At 37.9% G+C, this 17,391-nt stretch overlaps 3 protein-coding genes across 3 annotated transcripts in view; all 3 read left to right on the top strand.

Annotated features, from left to right (window-relative positions):
- LOC103469328 (cytoplasmic phosphatidylinositol transfer protein 1-like) overlaps window positions 1–17,391 on the top strand; it is a 75,013-nt gene that overhangs the window by 44,532 nt on the left and 13,090 nt on the right. Inside the window, exon 2 of the mRNA XM_008416932.2 lies at window positions 14,979–15,127. Coding sequence (XP_008415154.1) covers window positions 14,979–15,127 — 149 coding nt within the window. The remainder of the gene's footprint in view (window positions 1–14,978; window positions 15,128–17,391) is intronic.
- LOC103469271 (H-2 class II histocompatibility antigen, A-Q alpha chain-like) lies at window positions 1,616–3,217 on the top strand. Its single transcript, XM_008416843.2, has 4 exons — window positions 1,616–1,799; window positions 1,903–2,145; window positions 2,253–2,534; window positions 2,649–3,217. Exons 1-4 carry the CDS (start codon window positions 1,709–1,711, stop codon window positions 2,786–2,788), a joined length of 756 nt encoding a protein of 251 aa, XP_008415065.1. The 5' UTR covers window positions 1,616–1,708; the 3' UTR covers window positions 2,789–3,217.
- Window positions 3,394–5,191, top strand: LOC103469270 (rano class II histocompatibility antigen, A beta chain-like). Its single transcript, XM_008416842.2, has 5 exons — window positions 3,394–3,478; window positions 3,595–3,864; window positions 4,183–4,476; window positions 4,558–4,692; window positions 4,786–5,191. Exons 1-5 carry the CDS (start codon window positions 3,427–3,429, stop codon window positions 4,833–4,835), a joined length of 801 nt encoding a protein of 266 aa, XP_008415064.1. The 5' UTR covers window positions 3,394–3,426; the 3' UTR covers window positions 4,836–5,191.

Here is a 17,391-nt window from a genome sequence, read left to right as displayed (position 1 = left end):
TACCGCTCAGGAAGGACTCAGGTTCTTTATTCCAAAGATGAATTTGGTCGAATATGTGCAGATCAAGTGAAACATACAATAAACATCAGCTGAGAAAAGTACTAAAAAAAGAACAGATGTAAAGGAAGCCCGGTTGTGAAATAGGAATTTAATACAGGAAACTGAGGTATGTTTCACTTGTTCTCTGTACTGTGATGAGTATATAGTTACATTCAGCCTAGAAACACTGGACCTCAGATGTGGGACAGAGGTCACACCAACTCAACTGTTAGAGGTTTCCTCATTGTGCAACATAAGGAGGCAGTATTGTTTAAAATCAACGTCTTTTTAGTTTTACATTGTGCTATAATGCCATTATCTGATCAAAAATATATGTGGGGTGTTGCCTTGATTCTTTCATGCATGTTTGAGAAATCCAATGATCTCCCATAGCAACCGTTCAGCTGTGTAAAACGCCTTGGTGTACCTAGCACCTCCTCAGAGCTGCAGTTTCCAAGCTCTGGAGCTTCTTCTTCACAGAGCACCCCTCCTTTGTGACTCCCCCACTTAGGTCCTTCAGACTAGCCATCAGCAGTTAGCAAACATCTGGTGGAACTGTGCATCAGCTGACCTCATTATACAAGCTACTTCTCAGGGCTATGCTGGTAAAACCTTTGGTAAAAGGTTAATAAAGGAGGCATTATTAAGCTATACTGCATATCGCTGGCGATGCATGGTCTGTGCTTTTTGCATTTGTCTGTTTTTTTATATGGCACATGACTGTGACTTCAAGAACAGAGTATCTGAGAAATCAGCATAACAACTTGTGATGCTCTGTACTTTGTGTACTTGACTAGGAAGTCAGCAGTAGAAAGAGAGACAAAAGCATTAGAATCAAGGTGTACCTAATCAATTGGCCAGAGAGCAAAGGATTTCCAGCAGATCTGAAGCTTTGCCATTTGAGCAGTGGAGGCTTAGCTGYTAGCACTACTCTTATATYCACTTTGGATTTTAARGTGACAAGTCAAAAACAAAAACATAGTTGTTTTCTTTGGTGAGTTTACAAACTGCTGTGATTTATCAGTCTATTCTATTATTGAATAGATTGGGAAAGTGGTGTTTTAGTTGCTTCCTGTAGGTTCTCTCTAAGCTGTGTTGGCTCTGTCTCGATCAGCTGGCATTTTTGTAAGCAGTAAGTCATACAGTTTAAATACCAAATATCAAAAGTATCTATAGGAAATTTAAAGTAAAAAAAAAGCTCTAAGGCAGTCAGAAAAAGTTAAACTGTCAGATTATTAAACAGCAGTGCAAGCCACATTACTATTGCAGCATACAAATTTATATTTTCACTTAAAATAGCATTGTCTTTGTTTTTTAGGCATGTAGACAAGTAAAAATGTAGACTTAAGCAAAAGCTGGAGTCTTGTYATGTATTTGTTGAAACTTTTTTAATTATTTAACTAATGCGGGCATTACTGGGAACCTTTACTTTCTGAAAAGAAAAGCTGTGAGGCATGTTAACTGTGAAAGGCTGCCAATAAAGGAGCACAATATACTCAAAAGTGTAAACTGGGGTAACTGGTTTGACTGGTTTTTTCCATTTTGTCTGCTTCTGCTTTTGGCAACAATTTTGAGAAACACAAAGAAATGAGGAAGGTTTTTATCTAAGTCAGTAAACCTTGTGAAGTCTCACTCCTGCTGAAGGCCGACRACAGTGAACATAGGAGCAATGACAGGGCAGCCGGATAAGAGCAACGTGAATAATTTATGCATCTACTTTATTCTTCTTTTCTCGGGAGCATTTCAMATTTGTGCACAAAGTAAGTCTTAACTACAGGGACTACAACTGCATCAAMGCTAAACTGTTATAGAGAAGGTTGGTAATGAATACTTTTGAATAWGCTGTTACTTTCATTTTTCCAGAGGATCACAGACTTTGTCATTCTGTTGGGTGCTTTGACTCGGGCGAGACCCTGCTATATTTGTCACTGGATAATGATGAAGTCTTCTACGCAGACTTTAGAGATGGAGTTCTTGTTTGGGACAACAAAATACCATCAATTCTACATGTTGAATATGCCTACAAATATGCCAAAACACACCAGTTCTTATGTAAAAGTGCTATTGCTAAATGGAGACCAGACTCGACAGCAACAAGGGATAAAGGTCATTTAAATTTTTATTTATTTCCTTCATTTGTTGCAGTGTTGTAAATCTCCTTTCCTCAAAGTCCTACACACATRAAAGCAATAATGTGATAATTCAATTCTCAGACCCACCGGTTGTGGCTATTTACCCCAGAGATGAAGTGACTGAGGAGGAAGAAAACACCCTCATCTGTTTCATCAACAACTTTTTTCCTCCTTCGCTTAAAGTCACCTGGACTAAGAATGACAAACAAGTGAAAGAGCAAGACCCTTTCATCGAAACTCTGTCCAACTCTGACGGGACGTTTCATGTCTTTTCCTACCTGAACTTTGTTCCAAAACAAGGAGACATTTACAGCTGCTCGGTGGAGCATGAAGCACTGGAGGATCCAAAAACCAGGTTTTGGGGTGAGAACAAAAAAAAACGTTTATCTTTAGTAGCTTCATTTATACAACCGATCAGAGGATAGAGATTTTAGTGTGTTTCAACAGTTTTTAAGCTTTTGCTCTATTCTTTTTCAGAGGTTGAAATAAATCACGCCAGTATTGCTCCAGCTGTCTTCTGTGGACTTGGCCTGACTTTTGGACTTCTTGGAGTTGCTGTGGGGACTTTTTATCTAGTGAAAGGAAGCCAATATCACGAAACATTACACTCTGCTTAGAGGTTGTTCATGTACTCTGTAAAATATATAATGCTCTTATAAAATTGTCCTTTTCGCTTTGGCTGCATATTAGAAATCTCCAATAGGCACTTTTCTTAAAACATGTTTGTCTTCTTGTTGTGTGAACACAACACAAATGGCGGGGTATTAACAGAAAACTCCCTAGCGAAAACTACCAATCCAGCTGGGATTTTAATTTTGTAAAATTTCTTACCATGAATATTYATGTTAAGATACCAATGCATGCTTACYGCCATATTTTTTATTCTGCATTTTTTATTTTAATGACAATAACAATATGTCCCTTGAAATGTATGTTAAGTAAAGCATTTTAATTTTGCTATTATTGTTCTTAATGACCCCAAAAAAGCACAAACAACAAGATCCAAAACAGGGGAACTGTACTTTTGATGAAAATCATCTTAGTAATATGGCTTTATTGAATAAAGTTGACTTACAAAAGAAAAAACACTATTTCTTTTTTTGTAGGAACATCTTTTCAAAATCTAAAAAATGAAGCTGATGTTTTTGTTGTTGACATGCAGCATTCCAGCATTTACTTCCTCGTAGGTGAAGCACATTATTAGTGTTGCGCCCTGGAGAACCTTTCCTCATTTGTTGTTTGACTCCTGAGGAAAATGATCACTTATGGTTTATTTTGTGTTGTTGCTTGTTCTTTCTGCAGCCCAGGTAAGTTTTTCTTTGTTGATTATTTTTCTGTTTTTGTTTTTTTTTATTACACCGCTTTTGTTACTATTATAGTAAAAAATAATTCTACATTCATTATCTGCACTCTTTTGCATCAGTTTTCTCAGATAAAGATTTTTACCAGGGCAAAGCATGTTGTTCATTCCGTGGTCCAAACTATGAAGATGTTGAGTACACAATCACAGCTCGATTTAACAAGCACAATATGGTGGAGTACAACAGCACAAGAGGCAACTGGACTGGATTTACAAAATATTCTTTAAAGGTGGCACAAACGTGGAACGCTGACCCTCAGAAAGCATTTGCCACAAAATCTGATGAGCAGTTCCTATGTGAAGATAATAAAAGAAACTATTTCTATATTCTAGGTGAGAACATTTTGTTTCATTAAAAATCATCATCTGTTTCAATTTTGGTTGCAGTTATAAAGAGGATCAAAGGGAGTGTCATTATGTATGCTCATTAAATGAAATTGCTCAGTGGGACATTTACAAAAAAATGTAGAGGAAGAAAATTATCTGGAATGAAGTATAAGTATTAGTTTTCACAATGCTAAAGACTTATTTGTTTCTGTGTAATGTGGTCCCACAGAAGAGGTAATTATTGTGATGTATGCACATAATTACAGTAGGTCTGACTAAATATAATGGCAGCAAACATTTGAAATCCAAACTTTTTTTTTTCAGACATTCTGAAGGCAGTACCTATCACCAGAATGAATTTAGTGAAACAGCCCGATGGTRAACACCCAGCCATGCTTGTCTGCAGCGCTTATAGCTTTTACCCCAAGCAAATCCAACTCACCTGGCTGCAAAATGACCAAAGAGTGACTAAAGGAGTCAGTAACTCCGACGTGATTTCTGATGGAGAATTTTACTACCAGTTTCATTCCCAGCTGCAGTACACGCCGACTTCAGGAGAAAAAATCAGCTGCATGGTTGAACATTTTAGCCTCAGTGAACCACGCTTTATAGTCTGGGGTGAGTTTGACGTACAAATACATAGCAAAGAAATTATTTAGAAATCATTTAATGTCATTCTTTATTTTGTCCCTGCTTTAGACAACTCCATTGACGTGAAAAGAAAACGTCACATCGCTTTTGGACTGTGTGGACTGATTATAGGCTTGATTTTCCTGATAGTTGGACTTTTCTACTACAAGAAAAAGTCTGCTATGTACAACGATCTCTTTGAACGTGAGGACAATAGAGAGAATTTAAATGTGAAAAGGACTGTATCACTAATTTTATTGTGATGCTAATGACATTTTCTTGTCTTTGTTTTAACAGGATCAACAGTAATGGTTCTGGAGGACCAGACCACAGCTGGAAATTTTTAGCACCTCGAAGAAACACAGTTATTGCTATAATACACCGTTCTTGATGTCTTAATAATGGAAGAGGGGAATAAAACACGCATCTGAAATATTTTAGTTATTGCYAAAGYTTTGCATTTATTACCTGTAAGCAACTTTGTATAGCTCGATCTAAAAACATTTAATCTCCATCTTTTTTTTCTTTTTCTGTAGAAATTACAAGATTTATAAAATAATAGTAATGCCATTACAAAAAAAAAAACTGCTTCTTCCTAAAGAAGAAGAAGCTTGCATGTACATTTTATGAAACCTCTAACATTTTTTCATGGATCAGATGCACAGAAGCACACTTATTATCTTTGTATACTTTACAAATTTTGTCTGTTCCTTACATTTTATGGGATTTTTTTCTTCATCTGTATAGTTGGCATTATTGTACAGCTCTATTTTTATTATTACTAATTTTATGTATATTTTGTGTGTTTTCAATGTACTTGCTGATACTGAATTCTCCTATTTAGGGACAAATAAAGTATTTTATTCAATGATGTTTGAGATTTATGAGTCTTTGTAATAGCCCGTACAGCTTCCCTGTCCCTGCTGATGAAAACCACCCACAAAGCATTACCACCTTGTTTTGTTGTGGAAATGATGTGTTGAGGGTGATGTGCAATGCTTATTTTACATCATGTGTAAAATTGAATACATGCAAGAAGTTACACTTTGATCTAATTTTACTAATGGACCTTCTTTACTCCCTATGTGGCTTGAGGCTAATTGCAAATGATACAGCAGTAGTTTTTCTTCGTCACTCAACTCTATGGAGAGCACAACTAGCAGTTATCCCTTTGAGTCTCCATGCTTTGCTTCAGACAAATGATGGCTCTCTAATTAATGTTTTCATGGGGGGATCTGCTAAATGACTGTATGTCATTTAGCCATACTTTTTCCATTTCTAGCTAATAGATTGAACAGCACTTTATGTATGGTTTTATTGCCTAACCCTGTTATATACGTCTCCAAAATCTTATTTTGACTTATAAAGGCAACTAATTGCACTGGAAGGCCATGTATCATTTTCCTTAGTCTTTCCAATCACATAGCACTTTGTATAGTTTTCTATCATACAACGAAATACAGGTTTGGCTTTAATACAGCAAAAGTTCAAGGGATATTAATACTTTTGCAAGGCATAGCATGTGTTAAACCTCTCTTGAGGATTGTCAACAAACTCATTGCCAACACAGGTTCACTGATACTTCCTGCTGGCCAGCATAAGATAATATCAACCGGGTTTTCAAGCCAAGTTCCAGTTTCTTAAGTCATGCAAGCTGCAGTTTGCTGAGTTCCCATAGCAAAAATGAGCTGAAGTCAATATAACAACAGTGGAAAAAATWACCACATGATACAGCAGTATCACCGAGTTTCTCCATTAATCCAAATAAYATTGTATAAAAACCTTTTCAACAAACATCACCAGCAACCATATTTTGCATGTTTCATCTATCCACCCTATAATCACAATACTATTTTCCTCCCCAAATTAAAGCATTTAGGAATCACCCAGTTGCCCCAATTGTTGTTATAGTTGGGGCAATGGTGGCAGGAGTTTGCCCTGGAATCAGTGGGTTTCYGGTTCGAGCCCCTTGCTCCGTTGTTGTGTCCTTGTGCAAGACACTGTGCCCACCTTGCTTGCTGGTGGTGATCAGAAGTCCCAGTGGCACTTGTACATGGCTGCACTCCAGTGGTTGTCACCATTGGCWTATGAATGTGCACATGAATGGGAATGGCTGATTTTCTTGAAAAGTGTCTTCCAATGTCCTAGTAAAGCACAATGTAAGTCTGATTTCATTTCAATTACCAAACCACTGCTGCTTCTAGTTAAAGAAGTTTGYATTTGAAAGCAAAAACAAGTAGTAAATAATTCACCCTAAAAAGCTCCTGGYTTAATTCTGACATTTTGAAAAGGGCTGGGATTCTGGGGCACAACACAACAGCTGGATTTAGGTTTCAATCTGCAAACAATGTTTAAAAACTGACTCACACAGTGTTCCTAACCACATTGTTTGCCATTCTGCCTGAATTTTCCCTGGGTATAGTTGTTTTTAGGCTCTTCTTGTTTAAGCACTAAAAAAAATATTACTTGGAAAGACAGAAAAAAAGATAATAGCAGTGTTTGCCAGAAATGTGGGAATTTTATCACAATCAGCAACTTTCTAGAAGTAACGACTGCATGCAAATATTTTACAGACCAYTGTTTCTTCCTTCCAGCACAGATGAAAGTACCTGCTGTTTTCCCCTTGAACCAAACATGTGATTTTCTAAAGGGTAGGCAATTTTGGTTGAGAAGTTAAGTTAAGCAATTCACCTCCTCAATTCATTGCTCTGTTTCAAACAGCATAARAACAGACAAAGACAGATGCAACGATAGTGTGACAGGCAGTTTAAATAAAACAAAGAATTTTGTTTGTTTTGCTCAGACTGAGCGAGGGTGTAGAGAAGTGCGCTTTGCTCTGTTTATGTATAAAATATGAGATGATTTTCCCATGCAAATTGAACTCCAAAATACTCCAGACTGAAACAGCAGTAGGGTGAACAGGTTATGCAACAGAGTGGGGGGTTTGAGAAGCAGCTGAAAGTACATGGTAGAAATATCACCTGGTTCCCACCCAAAGCAATGACTGAATATATATTTGAGACAGAACTGTATTTAATTTATCAGTACATCGTTTTAATGTATGTGGCTTAATATTTGACGGAGTTTGAAATGAGAAGTCCATCATTTTGCTTCATCTTCTTTTGAAATGCTGCCGTTGTGGATCAAATGCTGTGGCAGTCATTGTGTAAAATGTTACAGGCATATCAGGGATTCTTACTGTAAAACACTGCAGTCAGATAAGAAATAAAAGGATGCTGCTGCTGAACATTAAGGTCTAAAAATATTATTTTTGTTGGTGTGTGCACCAACTTTCCAGAAAAGAAAAAAAACACTTTCTTTTATCACTGTTCATTCATTCAGGTTTATGTTTACACATTTTCTCTTGTTCCTCTCGTTAAGAATGTGTTAACCCTAAGGCTTATAGAATTTTGATTGTGTTTCCCCCCCTGCAGAGCTAAGCTCAACTCGGCTCCGGTACATTCTCACATACCAGACGTATTCTTTGTCTTCTCAAAAACAGGAAGTTATTTGCAAATTCACCAATCTTCTTGTGCCGTCATGTCTGTTGGCGCTCCGTGAAAAGACAGCGAGCACAAATATGCAATCAATGTACAAAGCTTTGTAAAAATTCATTCTTGTGGTTTTGCACAAAAATATACCAGAAGTATTGCTTGTGGGCATGTTTTCCAGCGAGTGAAAACAGTGTAACACACATGCTGAGATTTTATCTCTCTCCATCACGGTAGTGTCATGCAACGCTGCTTTTGGTAATCAGTTCGTCTTGTTCCTGGAAGGAGAATGTGAAGAGATATCATTACGGGAAAAGTCAAGTAGGGGGAAATACATCCGATTTATTTTCAAATAAAAGCTTTACCTTCACCTCAATAGTGCTTGATGGGTATACTTCAAGAGAACTTTCACAGAATCAAAATAATCTGATTACACAACAGTATCAGTCAGGAGAAGAATACAAAAGAATGTGCAGAAATGTAGCTGCTGTGGCATAAAGACGTTCATCAATAATGCAAAAACTCACTAAGCTAATAATAATAATATTGGAATATGTTTTTGTGCTGATTATATGTTCCTCTGTGCTAAGTTTTGTCATTCAGAGTGTTGCAATCACAAAGTATCAGCACACCAGAAACATTAAGTGTTGCAGCACTATCTCCTACATTATAATTCTTTAAAATCTTTGCTTAACCTGATATGAGATAAACACAGATGGTTGTAAATTGAAAAATTGCAGAAGACTACAACAGGTGAATGTCATTGGGGAAAAAGCTGAAGGAGACACTGATATKAATCTAGGAGAAAAGAAATGAGAAGAGAAGCATTAGTAAGTCAATCAAGGCCTGTTATGTAATGTCCCAACAGTCTGCCAGTTTCCTGATCTTCTTTTTAAAAAAAACACTTTCCTCATTTCTGTACTCTCTTTAACTAAAAACCAAATCTCTCCAGTCTGTCTCCCCTTGATTTCTTTTCTCCTTTTTAATGTATGCATAAACACAGCAGTGCCTTTGGCCCCTCAGCATGCTGCCAGGCAGGAAGTAAAGATGATCCACACAGAGGTGATGCGTAGTGAGTGATCATAGCTTTACATAAGCTCTAATTCAGTGACCCCAGATGCTGCAGAGATCCAGAATTGGAGGACAGGGGAATAAAATGCGAGTAGAGCGGAAGGCATGACTGGAGGGGGCCTTCTCACACCTGCAGCACTAGATACGCCACAGCAAGAAGGTCGTCTATTCTGCTTTTGTTTTCATTTGTGAAAGTTGATTATTTGTAATTCCAATGATGTTCTACCCTGTTAGGTTAATACCAAATAAAATACAGAAAAAAAAATCAGCTTTTTGTAGCAGTAAAATAGTAAAAGAGTGTAGAGCTCACATGACTCAATCTTGAAATGTAAATAAAGCATTCATGTCCAGCGCGTTGCAATACTCAGACTGATGCTTTTTCACATTTTGTCACATCGTAGCCTCAACACATTTCATTTGGATGCGGTGTGAGATTCTAGTCCAAAATAGAGCACAGCGTTGAAAATTACACAAGTATCTTATATACAAAATAGTTCAAGCTCAGTTAGATTGGATGAAGACTTACTGGGAAATTAAATCTTCTCGTCTTGGTACTTTAACTCGGGTCATTGCAACATATCTGAATGCTTTGATCAAAAGCATTTCATTGCAGCTTTTCATGCATTTTTAGACACTTTGTCTTGTTGAAAGGGGGAACCTCTGTCCCCAATCCAAATCCCTAACAGGTAGTACTCAGTTACTGCCCTATACCTTTAGCTTCTCATCTATTTCTCCATCAATGACTCACAGCCATCTCCTTTCAGAAGCAAAGCATTTTCCACTGAATGATGCTTCTCACTTTGTGTTGGTCTATAAAATAAAATACGTTTGTGGGGGTATGAAGAAAGCTGCAGCCAGCAAAAACCTCCAAATCCATCCATCCATCCATTTTCTTTACACCCTTGTCTCTTAGTGGGGTCGGGAGGGCTGCTGGTGCCTATCTCCAGCTAACGTTCCGGGCGAGAGGCGGGGTACACCCTGGACAGGTCGCCAGTCTGTCGCAGAACCTCCAAAATTATATAAACCTAAATAGTTTTCTTAAAACAATGTTAACAAGTGTTCTTGAGTGATGCTGCGAACATTGCAAGTCAGCCCATCGACCCGTGTTGCACATAATCCATTTGCGTTGAGCTACTGCGCCATATTGTCGCCTTGCACCAGCTGTCATCCTCTGCATCCTGTCACGATCCCTTGGTCACCTTCTGCAGCGAGTGAATTTATCAAAGCTTCGCAGGGAATTAACGCTCACCTTGACTTTATGCTGGTTCAGCAAGCATGGAGTAAAATACAGTCTGTGTGGGGCGTTCGCCCTCAGCAGCATTCCCACGTTTCTGCTGATGTAGCAAAGAGTAAAATGTGTGTGTACTCTTGCACTTTATTCGTTGTGGGGGCGGAAAACCCCAATACTAGAGGTTCAAGGGTTTAGAGGCTGCAAAGTGAGGGAGCCTCGCCTGAGTTCAGGAATTAATTAAATGTTTCCGAGTGTGTATGTCCTGTCACTCATTGAAAGGAAGTTACTAAAGTGTGAGCAGCTGGTGCTTATACTTCCTTGTGATTTTTTTTTTCCCCCCCATTTTGACTTTCTGTTTAACTCGGGTTTATTGTAGGATAATAGCTGAGTCTGTGCACACTGTTTGGTTGAGAAGTACCAGCATCTGCCACAGAGCTAAATCTGTCTTAATGAGCTCTGCAGGCTTCCCATCACACATTGTATCTCTGGTGTCTGGTTTTAAATTGAGGTGAATCTCGAGGTCAGGATGAATTCTATTCTGAATCAATTAAAACATGAATACTATTTTAAAGCTATATGAACTTCTCTGCTTCTCTGTTGGCCGCAAGGTTTATGTAGAGCAATAGCAATTCATTTTGTTCAATTTTCTTTTTCAAAATATATCTATACATCTGTGCAAATGGAAAAGTAACTGGACCACTTAAGATAATTTCTTGGCATATGTTTGCTACTTTCATTCAGATTTATTCTTTTAAAAGCTTCCTGTTTTTCTTTTGTTTTTCTCTGTCTGAAACGGCTTTTTCGGATGAGTAATTTCTGGATTTGGAAGGATTGTTGCCAACTTAGACATTTGTTATGATGCCAAACCATAATAATAACCTCAACATCTCAAATAATACCTAATCTAAAACCTATATCCCAGATGAACCTAGAAGGAGGCATCATGGATGCAGAGCATGAGTAAATAGGGGAGGGAGGAGACGGACGTTCAGATCAAAGTTCAAAGCAAGATCTTCAGCAAACCAATTGGATGAACTTTAATCGTAAACAAATATCCAGACTTTTCTAACTATGCAAAATAAAGAAGTGTGAACTCTGCAGCCCTGATAACACTGTTGGTACCAATAATTGTGACACATGGGATTGTGTTGAAAATAATTTCCCAACAAATTATATTCATTTCTTTAGCAGTGCCGTGTTACTGTAAATGTCTTGGGGGGTTTTTAATTTTAATTTTTTTTTTATCAGTGGTGCCAATAATATACTCCTTCAAAAAATTTTATTTATTTTTGTGAGTCCTGTAAGTTGCCTATGATACGTTTAATTCCCTCTGTAGATTTTACTCTTTGGCGAATGTAAGATGAATTGTAATGAAGCTCAACGGCTATATAAACGTATCTCAACATGAGCATGCTCATTTATCCACACAATGCTGAGCTCTCAGAACTGTAATTATTCTGTCCATGCATGAATTTTAATTACATCTTATCACTGGGCCCACTATTGTCTCGCGTTCGTTGCTGTAAATGTGTGCGCTCCTTGGGATTCTGGTTATCTTCTCACAGTAACAAATCTCTTGGCTGAAGCACATTTACCAGTTTCCCACCACCAGCTGCCGTGTTAGAAAAAGGAGTCAGAAAAGCAGAGAGACACGCAGAGTTTGGGTTTTTACGTGATCCGTTTGATATTTTTCTCTAAAACATGCACTTGGTGTCGCATCATGAAAAACACATTCAGCGACTTGCATGAATTATATGCCAGAATCAAGACTCGTGAATGTAATCTGGTGTCTTTTTTTGCTTTACTTTGCTTCCAGAGACGCCTGATTCCCATTTGTTGAATGCTTTACTTAATATCACTACTTTTTTTTCTGTAGCTTTCTTTTGGAATGAACTTTACTTGATCTCATGATGTTCTTTCATTCTGGTGTAAAAAATAAAATGAAAGATTCATCATGCAAAATCGAACAGGTTAAAATATCAGCATGTTTGTCTTTCAGTTAGAAGACATAAGGCAACGTGGAAATGAAGGACAAAAGTCAATCATGATTTTGACTGCATTTGTTTCCTCCTTTTGATTTCATTCATGTAACCTTCAGCTGATGTACTTGCACCAGGAAGCTCTGTGAGAATTGGCACAATTCCCTGCCACAGTTTTAATGAATTCATGCTGTGAAGGAAAGATAGTGGTCGAGTTGCTGTAAAAGACCAAACATGGCGAGCTCAGAGCACAAATTGAACATGAATGACAGAAAGAGAAAAATAAAAATAAAAAAACAGGCAGACAGATTCAGTGACATGTGGGATTGTAGAAGATCAATTAAACCTGAACATAGAACAAAAAATAAATATTTTCATCTGGTCAGCCCTTGATCCTACCCAACAGCTCTGTTGTCCGACAGAGAGAAAGAGAAATAATAACCGATTATTCATGGCCACTCTGTCTTGAGTCAAGGCCGCTTCTCCCATTTTGTCATTTGATGGAGATTTCCAAAGACAACAATGAAAAGTGTGTCTCATTCATTAGCTGCAGCTTTTAGGTAGACAACAGACAGAGCCAAAGTACAATGGCAGGTAGGGAGACTGGCACAACAGCTGGCCTGTTTATACAAAATGTCCAAAAACCCTGAATTAATGAAGGGCGACAGAAAGAGGATGGTGCTTCATGTTAATTTTCTCCGGTTTGCCATCAGATTGATCAGGGCACTGCTTAGTGGTCCTCCCGAGTGGCCACTTTGCCTCTGTGATTTCCATCCAGTGGGGAGATTTATGTGCACTCTATATGCAAGCTGATGTCACTTAAGAGGTGCACCTCCCAATTTTTTCACTTGTCTGTTCCTCGCTATCGTAGTGGATTAAAAAGTGCGGACAAAAGAATGCATTAGTTTGCTTTGAATCCGCAGATTTGCTTGTACTTGCAAAGCTCAGATTTAAAGAGGAAACCTTCTTCTTGCTGTGAAGCATCTAAATGGTGTTTTTGCACATCTGCAGTGGCAGATTTTATAATGCGCTCCTCACCACTCGTTTCATTTAGATTACCTGAGTAGTCTGGTCATAAGGTTGGTCATCTGGCCTCACACAGGGATACCTGTAGAGTGTCATAAAGCAGCAGAGGATAGATCCTGCATGCTTGAGGCTGATGTTTTTGTTACCCTCYTGACCCAGAACTTATCAGGATCAAAGCTGTCCTCTTTAACATCAAACAGACAAACCTCCGTGTTTTAGCAAAAGGAAAGTGGCAAGACTATATGTTCTGAGCGCCACAAAAAAATCTTTGGCGCATAACAATTGCTTGACTCACTCTAGATAAAATAATTTTTCTTTTTTTGTGTGTGCCTTTGGTATTTGATCTATTCAGTGGTGGTTTCTGATATGGGCTATATGGACACTTGCCCAGGATAGCATAAAAAAAAAATGAACTAGAAGATAAAATGTATCTTCTTTGTCAGCTGTGCCCTGTACAAAAATCATAGAAATAAATCCAGTTTTAGTGAGTCTTCCTCTTTGCTTAGTGCTTGGTTATTTTACGGTGCTTTATGATATTTATTAGGAAGAGAAAATATCAATTCACTATTTTGCTTCACGTGTGTATAAAAGATATTTACGTGTATACACGTGTGATAACAAATAAGCATTTGTTATTTTTGATTAATTAAATTCCTGATTGATCAAGCAGTAATGAGTTCCCTCCTCTGCTACACCTGACTGGTGACACAGTGTTGTTGTGACAGTCGTATTTCTGCCAGACTCCAACAGTTGTGCAGACGGAAACACCGCCGTCAACATCCCTGCTGGGACTTCTTTATCACACCTCATTAGTTTCCTCTCATGGTCAACAGACGGAAAAAAACTGGAATTGCACAAGTTACACTTCAAGCATGTTGCCCGGTTTAAACTAGCTCTGCTCTATTGCACTACCCTATCATATTTCTTCATATATTTCTGTGCTGTCCATTCCTGGGACTTTGTAGCTGTATGTACAGCATCCTTGTCCTTTTTCTTTTTCCACTAGCTTAACACAGCTATGCTTGGTTGGGGCACACACGGTTGAGTGTGTGTGTGTCAGCTGAGTCCTACATGACCCCTTAGCATTTCAGCACAGCGACATAAATCACTGGGCTGTATCTGTTTCCTAGGCATGGAAATAGGTCTACAAGCAGTTGGAAATCTCTGTCATGGAGCATCCCTTCTCCGCTGTCTGTCGTTCTCCGTATGTATGGAAAATAGTTGCCATGTGACACCAAAGTCCCGCCTGTCAAAGCAGCTCAAAGTGACATTGTGACAGAGCCAAGTGTGTCAGTCAGAGCTGAGTGAAGGATTGTGGGTGTTGACTGATTTATCGCGGGGAGGCCGTGGGAGAGGGTCACCGAACCCGTTGTTGCTTCTGTTTTTGTTGTCGTCTTGTTTGATCGGGATTGTTGCTATGGTGCAGACAGCCTCAAGCAGGACTGCCTTTGTTTCTTAATCCTGATAATCCATCTGCTGCAGTAAAGAACACCAGCAGTAAAAATTTTGTTTTCACCACTTTAATAATTTTTAGCGGCCTGCTTTTATTCTCGCTTTATTATCCAGATGCATGGCCTACTTTTGCTCCAGCACAAGCACTGACTGTTCAGATTGATCAACATAAATATCTAATCATCTTTATTAAATTCAAYGATTTAACAACAAGCTTGTCTRCTCTCTGTTGTCGTTCAGTACCGCATCGGCCAGCTGTACATGATCAGCAAGCACAGCCATGAACAGAGTGAACGTGGAGAAGGTGTGGAAGTGGTGCAGAACGAGCCCTACGAGGATCCAGAGCATGGATCAGGCCAGTTTACAGAAAAACGGATCTACCTCAATAAGTGAGTATTATCCCTGCAGTCATGTCAAAATGCAACTGTGAAATAATWTATAAGACCTTTTTTAATAGTCCATTTAGGGATATAGTTGTGTTATTGTAAATGGATAAATTTGTAATTTTCAGACGCACACACTCTACAATTATTTTAGAAACCAATCTAACAGATTAAAAACAATAAAWGTCATATTCAATAATTTAGCAGGATYTTTTAATTGAAAATATTTTGGCATATAGTTTTAAAATGCAAGAAATCAAGACCGGTTGATTACAGTGCCAGCAATTAACTCAAAAAAAAAAAAAAAAAAAAAACTTTTATCGAGTCCTACCACAATCATTTATGGAATTTTGTCAAATAAATGACATACTGGACTTTACAGAGGTAAGAGACAAACTTTTATCCTAAGAAATAGCTAGCTGAGGATTTATGTTTGAGTAATATTTAAATTTGCGTCAGTAAAACAACATATTYCAATGCTAATGCAGAGTTTTGAAGCTGCCAATGATTAAAAAGTTTTTAAAGAAATTTGACAAATTAAAGAATGTGGGWTTATATTTCGTCATCGCTGTCAAACTCATTTTTTGAGAAATCACTCTGTTTAATATGTGACTATCCAATAAACTGTCAACTGATCTGTTCAACAAATCTGTTCATAAATAAAATTGCAGAGTTTCAAGTTTCAATTTTTTTATTTTTATTGATAGAACTAATTTATACAAGCACCAAATAGTATAGATTTGGTGCTACATATCAGCTTTATATGTTGGAATAAGCATTCTTGTCACGTTTCAGTAATGAACAAATGAACAAAAACAATGTAATCTGATATCTTTTTTCATCATCCTTCTGCATATTTTTCCGCTGAAGTGTTTGACCCTCTGACAGATTTGATGAGCATGAAATTGAGGATCTGATTGTCTCTAACTGAATTGGCTGCTGTGTGTAATTTCATTCTAATTTATGAATTGACTTTGAAAATCAGACTTTATCACTAGCATCAAAGACGTTTTTATTAATTTTTTTCCTTTCTCTCATAAACAGAGCAATATATATATATATATATATCAAGAAGACTGATGGGAAGAATCTCGCTGAAAGCAAACTCTCTGATTTTATTTTTCCAAGCTATAAAGTTAAAGATACGGAGGTAAATAGATGAGCTGAGGGAAAACTCAAACAGATAAAACGAGCTTAAGACGTTTTTCCAATACAACAGGCTCTGTACTTCCCTGTGTTTTAATAAGTCAGGCACTATTTTGTTCAGTGCAACCTTACTGCTGCCCATTCAGAGAAGGTACTAAATCCCAACACTAAACCTTAAATCTATCAGTCATGGTAATGTAATTTGAAACGACTGATTTCCATCATGAAGTAGCAACTCAGGCCCAGCTGTGCTGCTTTGTTGCGGGGATGATTTAGATGTTAAGCAGTGAACCGAGGCAGGACACGGGTGGCAGTTTAATCCTGCTGAGAACGCTGACAATCAACATACTGTAAATTGCACAATGAGGTCAAAGTAATTTTAGCCACTGAGTTGTTTCCGCTCTCTCTCAGAGCGCATTTTTAACCGCTAAATGGGCATCAAACGTATTTATAATAAATACTCTGAGGGGCCTAAAGACAAAGCTGTTGCTTTGAAGGTATTAAATTGTATTTTTATGTATTTTATTTGTAGTGGATATGCTGATTTTACCCCTTACACATTTAGTTAATTTACAACAAGCTTGAAATTATAAACTTGGCATAGCTTCAGTGTGAATCCAGCTATCCTGTGAATGTCTCAGAGATTTGTTAGACAGCATAACTGAACCTAACCAAACACAATCTCACTAAGACTAAGGAACAGAGCAAATAGGTCCCGGAGAAAGAAACAGGGATGTTTAAAGATCAACCGTTCATCTCCACTAAGGCATGGTTTTGGCAGAATCATGCTGAGGGGATTATTTTCTTCAGCTAGAACAGATAAGATGGTTAGAGGCTGAAAAAAAGGGTTAAGAATGAGGTGGAGAATTACCTTCCAGCAGGAAAATGACCTGCAGCGCACATCCAGGTTAGATCAGAGCCTCTTTACTTGTTAGAATGGGCCAGTCAAAGTCCAGACTCAACTAAATAAGAATCAGAGGTATTTGAAAATGGTTGTGCTAAATGTTAGGCTCTAATCTGACTGAGATTCAACTATTTTGCAAAGAACAAAAAACCCAAGCGTTATATGGTAATGAGCATTTTGCAAGTCGCTGTATACCGGAAGAGATGTTTTGTAATTAACA

This window comes from Poecilia reticulata, linkage group LG8 (genome assembly GCF_000633615.1).
Source record: "Poecilia reticulata strain Guanapo linkage group LG8, Guppy_female_1.0+MT, whole genome shotgun sequence".
Classification (NCBI taxonomy): domain Eukaryota; kingdom Metazoa; phylum Chordata; class Actinopteri; order Cyprinodontiformes; family Poeciliidae; genus Poecilia; species Poecilia reticulata.
This window is presented reverse-complemented; position numbering and strand designations above follow the sequence as displayed.